Source organism: Sciurus vulgaris (genome assembly GCF_902686455.1).
Source record: "Sciurus vulgaris genome assembly, chromosome: 2".
NCBI lineage: Eukaryota > Metazoa > Chordata > Mammalia > Rodentia > Sciuridae > Sciurus > Sciurus vulgaris.
Genome location: NC_136462.1, coordinates 29,743,682 through 29,752,829, shown reverse-complemented (window position 1 = coordinate 29,752,829; position 9,148 = coordinate 29,743,682). Strand labels below are relative to the sequence as shown.

The 9,148-nt window shown below is 47.7% G+C and overlaps 1 protein-coding gene across 1 annotated transcript; it reads left to right on the top strand.

The window, feature by feature from the left end:
* Nucleotides 1-1,799: 1,799 nt before the first annotated feature.
* On the top strand, nt 1,800-3,944 carry VRTN (vertebrae development associated; the record flags this gene model as incomplete). The annotated part of the gene is made up of 1 exon (XM_079128609.1): nt 1,800-3,944. One exon carries the CDS (start codon nt 1,800-1,802, stop codon nt 3,942-3,944), a length of 2,145 nt encoding a protein of 714 aa, XP_078984735.1.
* Between the last annotated feature and the right edge of the window lie 5,204 nt (nt 3,945-9,148).

The window sequence follows — 9,148 nt, the reverse complement described above, 5'->3', positions numbered from 1 at the left end:
TCCTTAGCAAGACTCTGTCTCAAAATAAAAATAAATAAAAAGGGCTGGGGATGTGAATGTGGCTCAGTGGTTAAGTGCCCCTGGGTTTAATCCCTGATACTGGGGGGGAGGGGAGGGGAATCTGAGGACCTTTGAAGAGCTTTGGTTTATATAGTTTATATCTATCAATGTATACTATATTGGAAATTAAAATTGAGGGACTTGGTATGTAGCTCACTGGGTTAAATCCATAGCACCCCAAAAAATGAAAACTTGAGAAATTAAAAAAAAAATTAATTTATTTAAAAAATAGTAAGAAATAATCATTGTTATAACAATGACTTCTAGCCAGGTGTGGCACATGCTTGTAATTTCAGTGGCTTGGTAGACTGAGGCAAGAGGATTGTAAGTTCAAAGCTGGCCACAGCAACTTAGCAAGACCATCTCTAAAATAAATAAATAAATAAATTAATTAAAGGGTCAGGGATGTGGCTCTGTGGTTAAGTGCCCCTAGGTTCAATCCTTGGGATCAAAACAAAACAAAAACAAAGACAAAACCCAAAACAAACAAACTTTTTCAGGCTGGAAAAGTAGAATTCATTATTTTATATTTTTTTCAAATATCTATAATATCTGGTTTAACAGAACATAAATAGATTCTTGTATCTGTCTATATAATTGGTCTGTTTTGATACATTGTTTTGGTGAAAGTAAATGAAGAAAACCCAACTTTATCCAGATTTGTAGATGGAAAAAGGAAGCATACTTTGATAATTTTTTCAGTAGATTTTTTTTTTTTTTTTTTAATCTATACCAAAACTCAAAGTGCATGAACTGGGGATTTAACCTAGGGGCTCTTTACCACTGAGCTACGTTCCCAGTCCTTTTTAAAAATTTATTTTGAGACGGGGCTTCACTAAGTTGCTGAGGCTGGCCTCAAACTTGCAATCCTCCTGCCTCAGCCTGCAGAGTTGCTGGGATTATAGGCATGTGCCACTGTGCCCAGCTAAAACTAATAATCTTTACAGCTTCATTAAGGACATTCCTAAGTGAAACTGACCTTTACATTTTTTTTTTTTTAAACAAGTGTGTGGTGAAGAGCAATGAGAGTTTGGCATTACCTTTATTCATGCTAAGACAACACAATTTTATGCAAATGCCATCCTATAGCAAAAAGACAAACATCTTAGTGTTAAATTATCTTAGTGTAGCTTAGTAACATCATGTAGATAGTTTAATTTGAAGACCTCTGAAAAAGTCTCAGAATGCCGAGGTTCCTGAGAGCATACTTTTGAGAAGCGCTGTTCTAGGAAAAAGTAGACTGATTTTGGCTATAGGCGATTGGAAGTCTAGTTTAGAGGTAAAGCTTTTATTTCTGTACTATATAATATGTATTATACTATCTTATAGCTAACTACTATTTCACTGTGCCAACCACTGTTCTAAGGATGCCTGTGTATAAATTATATATTTCCATTGATTACTTTCATTATTTCAATTATGCTCATAACAAGTCTGTAAGGTAGATTATTTATCATCCCCATTTTTCAGAAAAGGAAGCAAAAGCATAGGGCGTTCGTTCAGTGGCTTGCCTAAGATGACCAAGCTAACATCAGAGTTAAGATTCAAAGTCAAGTTCCAGTGACCACGCTCCTCCCCAGTACCACTGAGTGACTAAACAAACCAAGGAGGCAGGTAGCTGGGGAAATGGGAACACATGGACATCCCCTCTAGAGAAAAAGTGCAGGAGTGACAAGGTACCATTGCTGAGTGTCTTGTGGGCTGACTTGGCTGACTCCTCTGTCCTTTACCCCGTCAGGATGACTTCTCGGGACCAGCTGGTGCAGCAGGTACTGGGGGAGCTGCAGGAGGCAGTGGAGTCCGAGGGCCTGGAGGGTCTCGTTAGTGCTGCCCTGGAGGCCAAGCAGGTGCTGTCTTCCTTCACCCTCCCCACCTGCCGGAAGGAGGGCCCCGGACTCCAGGTGCTGGAGGTGGACTCCGTGGCCCTGAGCCTGTACCCAGAGGACGCTCCACAGAACATGCTGCCGCTCGTGTGCAAGGGCGAGGGCAGCCTGCTGTTCGAGGCGGCCAGCATGCTGCTGTGGGGCGATGCTGGCCTCAGCCTGGAGCTGCGGGCCCGCACCGTGGTGGAGATGCTGCTGCACAGACACTATTACCTCCAGGGCATGATCGACTCCAAGGTGATGCTGCAGGCCGTGCGCTACTCCCTGTGCTCCGAGGAGTCGCCCGAGATGACCAGCCTGCCATCCGCCACGCTGGAAGCCATCTTTGATGCGGACGTCAAGGCCACCTGCTTCCCTAATAGCTTCTCCAATGTGTGGCACTTGTACGCGCTCGCCTCCATCCTTCAGCGCAACATATACTCCATCTACCCCATGCGTAACCTCAAGATCCGGCCCTACTTTAACCGAGTCATCCGGCCCCGTCGCTGCGACAACATGCCCTCCACACTGCACATCATGTGGGCCGGCCAGCCTCTCACCCGGCACCTCTTCCGCCACCAGTACTTTGCCCCTGTGGTAGGACTGGAGGAGGTGGAGGCTGATGGTGCTCCCGGCCCGGCCCCCACTCCTCCAGCCCTGGCCTCACTGCCACCACCCACCACACCTGCCAAGACCCTGGAGCTGCTCAACCGAGACCCTGGCCTCAGTTACTCCCACCTCTGTGATCGCTACAGTGTTACTAAGAGCACCTTCTACCGCTGGCGGCGGCAGTCCCAGGCGCATCGGCAGAGGGTGGCCACCCGCTTCTCCGCCAAGCACTTCCTGCAGGACAGCTTCCACCGCGGGGGTGTGGTGCCACTGCAGCAGTTCCTCCAGCGGTTCCCCGAGATCTCCCGCTCCACCTATTATGCCTGGAAGCATGAGCTGCTGGGCTCTGCTGCTTGCTCGACCCTAGCCACAGCCCCTAAGGAAGTGCCAGCCACGGAGGAGCTGGAGGAGCTGCCGGGGGAGAGGGCTGCCGAGGGGCCGGGGCCCTCCCCGCTGATGGTGTCAAGCCCTGGGATGGTCTTAATGCAGCGGGCCAAGTTGTACCTGGAGCATTGTATCTCCTTGAACACTCTGGTCCCCTACCGATGCTTCAAACGCAGGTTTCCTGGCATCTCAAGGTCCACTTACTACAACTGGCGGCGAAAGGCCCTCCGGAGGAACCCCAGCTTCAAGCCAGCCCCTTCCCTCACAACTGCAGGAACTCCCCAGTTAGCATCTGTTGGGGAAGGGACCCCACTCCCTTGGAAGGATGAGGTGGGAGAGGGGGCAGGGAAAGAAGCAGGCCAGAAGCTCCCCCCACCCCGGGAGCTCATGCCACGGAGGATGCCCCTGTCTCGTTGGCAGAGGCGCCTGCGCAGGGCTGCCTGCAAGCAGGTGCTAAGTGGGCATCTACCCTTCTGTCGCTTCCGCCTCCGCTACCCTACCCTGTCACCCTCCTCCTTTTGGGTCTGGAAGAGTCTTGCCCGGGGTCAGCCCAGAGGCCTGTCTGCACTCCGGATGCAGGCCCCTTCCTTGGGCAGAGGTGGGCAGGAGGTGGAGGAGAAACAGAAGGAAGCTGGCAGGAATGTGACAGCTGTAGTGACCCCATCTGTGGGGACCCTGCCAGTGGGGACTTCTTCAGGAAAGGATCCAGAGGAGGCCCAGGAAGGGCCTTCCAAAGAGGAGGCCCTGAGACGGGGAGCCACAGCTCAGAGTGAGTCCCATGGTGGGTCTCCATCAAGCCACCCTGTGGCAGCAGTGGCAGGTGGCAAGGATGGCCAGGTGCTGGTGATGGACATGCTCACTACCACAAAGTTCAAGGCCCAGGCCAAGCTGTTCTTGCAGAAGCGATTCCAGTCCAAGAGCTTCCCCTCTTACAAGGAGTTCAGTGCTCTTTTCCCCCTCACCGCCCGTTCCACCTACTACATGTGGAAACGAGCACTCTACGAAGGCCTCACTCTGGTTGATGGCTGATGGGACGTACAGAGGGGCTGGGGAGGAAGAGGGACCAGTTTGGAGAGGGTTAAGACCTGAGATGTCCCCTGGCTTGGCCAGGATGCCCTTTGCTCTGGCTCCCACAGTGTCTATCCTGACTCCAAGAGCATATTTGTGTTATTTTCTGGCTCAAGGGCAGAGAGAACCAGAAATCAGCCATCTGGTCCCTTGTAGAAAGCTGTAGGAGCACAGATGTTCTTTTTGGTTGTTTGTTGGTCATATTTTTATTGTTGTGTTTTATTTTGTTTTGATTTAAGTGGGTTGGCCAGGCCCCCTTGGCTGGCATTGAAAGCTTTAAAGCTGTGTTTTGGGGGTATATAGAGAAGTTGGTTAGCTAAAGCTATTTTTAGCTTTTCCTGGGGGCAAAAGGAGTATTAGCATGGCCATCTGTCCCGGTGGGCAGACTATGTGCCTTCAGTTTATTTGTGGGGTGGGACCCTCTTTACTCAAAGATGTTTCCTAAAATAATATTAGAATTGAATCTGGGGCAAGCTTCTGCCTCATATCCTTAGTGGAGAAGGTGCCAGTCTTAGCATGAGCAGCAGCAGCAGCAGGGACATACAGAAGGAGCCATGGATGGCCTCTGAGGAAAGGCCCTAAGGCACCCAAGTCCACTGAGGTGCAGCCTGTTCCATGCACAGTGTGGGAAGGGGTGGGAGGAAGGTCTGATTCTTTTGCTGAGGACCCACAGCCTCTGCTAGCCTGGCTCCTGTTGCAGATCCTGCCTTTCTGCTGAGCCTCCTGAGAGCCATCTTCAATAAGGGTCAGCAAGGTGGCCAGGCAGGTGGAAGACTGAATTTGCATGGTCAAATAGTCAAGTTGGAAAACCAAAGAAATAAAGTGATGTGGTACCCACAGCCTGTGGTCTCTGGTATTTGTTCTGCTAAGGTGTGACTGCCTATTCCCATGTTCCTCTTTGGCTTAAGGGGATGGAGAGTGATGATTTCTCTCTTGATGGGACATGTTCAGGACCAGGACTTGGGGGATGAAGGGGCTTACTTCAATTTAAGGGCTTGCCTTAAATTGGTTTTGGAAGTGACAGTTGGTAACCTGGGCACAGGGGTGGCACATATCTGCAATCCCAGTTACTCAGAAGGTTGAGGCAGGAGGATCACTAGTTTTCAGGTCAGGCTTGACAACTTAGACCCTGTTTCAAACTAAAACTTTAAAAGGGCATATAGCTCAGTAACAGAGTGCTTGCCTATTATGCAGGAGGCCCTGGGTTCAATATCTGGTATGGGTGTGTGTGTGTGTGTGTGTGTAATGGGGAGCTTGTGCCCTTCACCTTGGTGGAGTTAGGGGTGGCGGCAGCAGCGGCTCTGGCTACCTGGAAAGCCTCCTCCCTCAATGGAAAAATCTGGTATACTAGGTGTGCTCAAGGCCAGAACAGCTGTGCTTTCTATTTAGTTCTTGTGTTATGCCCAGCTTGCCTGCCAGGTCCAGTTGTAGGTAGGGAAACTGAACCTCTGGAGTGCTTAATTTGCATGCTCCCTCTGTCCACAGGGGGTGAAGTATCACTGAGGAAGCTCCTTCAGGCACTCCCTCCTGTTCAGGTTTCCTGCAGTGGCTGTTCTTGTGGTCTTGGAATTCATTCTTGGTTCTGTTCTTTGTTCACCTCCCATCCACTCCTTCAGCATGTGCAATTGATCCTGACTCCACGTTATACCCAGAATCCTCCCTTACTCTCTGCTACCCCATCTCCTCTCTTGCCCTCACAGAATATCTCCATAGAGCAGCCACAGAGACCTGGTAAAGTCCGATTCATTCCTAATATTCCTTGCAATTGCCTTAGGAACGTCTCTATAATCTGACCTGACTTTTCTCTCCCACCTCTGTTCCTCTCTTGCCCACGTGCACCAGCCACACTGGATGCATCTGACCTTGAACATGCTATACTTCTTCTCCCTGGGCCTTCCCACTTGTTCCTTTGGTCTAGGATGCAACCTTATCTCTGAGAGCCACTGTGATAGCAACCTCTTAAATTCTGTAGAATCCCTGGTGCTGGGGCATGCTGCCACTGAGCTATATCCCTCGCCCTTTTGACTTTTTTTTTTTTTTTTTGGTACTAGGGATTGAATCCAGGTTTGCTTTGCCACTGAACCAGCACTTTATTTTTTATTTTTAAAATAAAGTTACTGTATTTTTTTATACCTTTATATTTATGTGGTGCTGAGGATCAAACTCACATGCTAGGCAGATGTCCTACCACTGAGTTACAGCCCCTTTATTCTTTATTTTGAGACAGGATCTAGCTGTGATCCTCCAGCTTCAGCCTCCCAAGTCACTGGGATGATAGACATGCACTACCATGCCTGACTCTAGATGGCTTTTATTCTCCTCCGATGTTTTTCTTGTTTATTTGCTTGTTTATTGTATACCTCCCTGTTTCCCTACCACCACCACTCTGCCATTGTGCCCATTAGATCACAAGCTCCCTGAAAAGCTTTTTTTTTTTCCTGACTTGCTTACATCACTACAGTCTCAGCGGGTAGATTAATTCCTGGTACATAGTAGGTGCATGAATTTGTCAAAAGGAGAAATGGATGGGTGGGGCCTCTATTCCCTTTCCTTTGGGATTTGGTTTTAGCAAAACTATTTGGTTCCTTTTCCTAAGTATTTCTAAAAAGAGTGGCTTTTTTCTCCATCCTCACAGCCACCCTGGATTCTATGCCAGCAGCTATTCCCATGGTTGATATATATAATTTTTTTTTTCCAAATTGATTCCGCCTCCTCAAACTATCCTATTCCATCACCCTGACAAGGGCCAGAATGATCTTTCTAACACTTGAGTCTGACTCATTGCTGGATTTCCCTTTGCCCTTTGTACAAAATTCAAACTAACGAGACCCACCTGCGTCCTGTCCCATCTGGACTCAGATTCTGTGTCTCTTACCACCTCTCCTTATTTTTCCCGTTCATGCTGTACCCATCCAAATGGCCTTTTCATCTATCTACTTTCCCCCTCCCATAGTGCTAAACATGGGGCATTATTGATACTTGTCTGTCTCGCTTTCTGCACTGAGCTCTGGGGTCTCCACTGAGACTTCAAGATTCCATGAAGGGATTGGAAGTCTGTCATGTTCCTATCTGGCCTGTGATAGCAGTCTTCAGCCAGCAGATGGCAGTCTGGTGCAGCAAGAGACAGTCTCTGGGTTCTCTGTGCACAGCCCAACTGGTTTGGCCATCAGAGGGTGGCCCCAATCTCTAGTGCTCTGGATTCTTCTGTTGGTCTACAAATCATATTAGGGCTGGGGATGTAACTCAGTGGTAGAGCACTTGCTTAGCATTTGCAAGACTCTGGGTTCAGTTCTTGGCATTGCAAACAATGACAACCACCAACACACTGGGTTGCCACCCTTTTAGGAGTGTGGTCCAGCGCTTCACCAGATCTGTTGATTCCTGCCTTAGACATGGTAGGGGCAGCATATGTACATGGGTGAATTATCTGGCCTTGCTGTGCCTCACTTTTTCCATCTGAAGATGGGATTTCCAGTCACACTTATAGCATGGTACCCTGCACATGGTAAGAGCTGGAGAAGTGTTTGCCAATAGTAACTGGTGACCAACGGAGAACTCCTGGGGACCCATGTGTGCTTTCTAGGGGAAGAAGCTAAGGCCCAAGGAGATGCTTGTTCAAGGTTGTCCTCCAGGTTAAAGATATTGTTTTAAGACAAAGTTTCTTTTGTCAGAGGTAGCACTGAGCCCTAAACCTATGGCATAAATTTTAGCTTCTGTTGGAAAAAATTAAAATAAAAATGATATTCAATATTTATTGATTTGGGAAAGGTTTTATAAGTAGAGTTAAATTATTCTCGTGCTGAAAAGCTGTTTCCTTATAATCTGCTTAGAAAGGCAGGGATACCTAAGCTGTATTTGCTAAGAATGTTTCATGCTGATTTTGAAGTTGGCATTTGTTGAAATTATTTGCATGTTTTTCTTGCACCACTTTCTGTCTTAGATGCAGATATGGGAAGAAATTCTGGTAAAACAATAAATTTTTATTGAATAAAGGAGGAAAAAATATGTGAGATTAGCTTTATATCCATTTCCAATAGTCTGTGCAACGATGAGTTCCAAAAATTTTATTTTTTAGTGGTACTGGGGATTGAACCCAGGGGTACTTGACCACTGAATTACATCTCCAGCCCCCCCGCTTTAAATATTTTTTTAGTTGTAGATGGACACAATACCTTTATTTTATCTATTTATTTAATGTGGTGCTGAGAATTGAACCCAGTGCCTCACACTTGCTAGGTGAGCACTCCATCACTGACCCACCCCAGCCCTTTTAAATTTTTTTTTTTTTTTATTCTGGAAACAGGGTCTCACTAAATTGCTGAAGCTGACCTGGAACTTCTTGCCTCAGCTTCCCAAGTTGCTGGAATTACAGATGTGTGCCATTGTGCCTGACTTCCAAAAATTTTAAATATGAAACTTTCATTGTGAAAAACCAGTCGGAGGAATGTGAATAATCGCTTTTTCCTCTCTTATCTGCACACTTACCTCTGAGGGAAGGGGTCCTATATTTTGGTGGCGATCATCCTGTCTACATGACACATGAGGTTGCTCATTAGGCATGTCTCTGGAGTTCAGCGTTCAGGTTCTGGGGCATTGCTGGTGACTTTTGAGTCCTGAGTGCCCACCTTACATTCTAACTGCCCCTCCTGGAGGTCTGGAAGTGCCTCAATCTTAGCAACTGCCACCATGGGCTCATTCCCCAATCTCCACTAACCCATTCTTCTCTTGGTATTCTTCTCTGGTTGCTGTAGCATTTGGTTATCAGTTGAATTAGCCAGAAAGCCAAGTTAGCCTAGATGTTCTCTCCCATATCTCCCTCCCAGCAAGACCTATGGGATGTCACTGGCAGGTTCCTAAGTGTTCCCATTGCTGGTTTATCTCATGGGAGAGGAGAGGGAAGCTGTTAGGGAGATGAGAAGCAGCAGAAAACAGGTTTAATGGTATAATTTTTCCCCCCATGGAAAATGACTTTGAAAATAGCATGAAATCCGCTTAACTCTCGCAGGTCCTCTGTACTAAGAAGAGAGGGAGGGGGTGGCTGAGGTAGCCAGATAGGCAGCTGCCCGCGAATCACTTTCTGCTCACTGCTCTAGCAGAGGGCAGAAGGGCCACGGGGCGTCCTTCCTAGTGCATCCTTCTGTCCAGACAGCAGCCCCCTGTTGGGG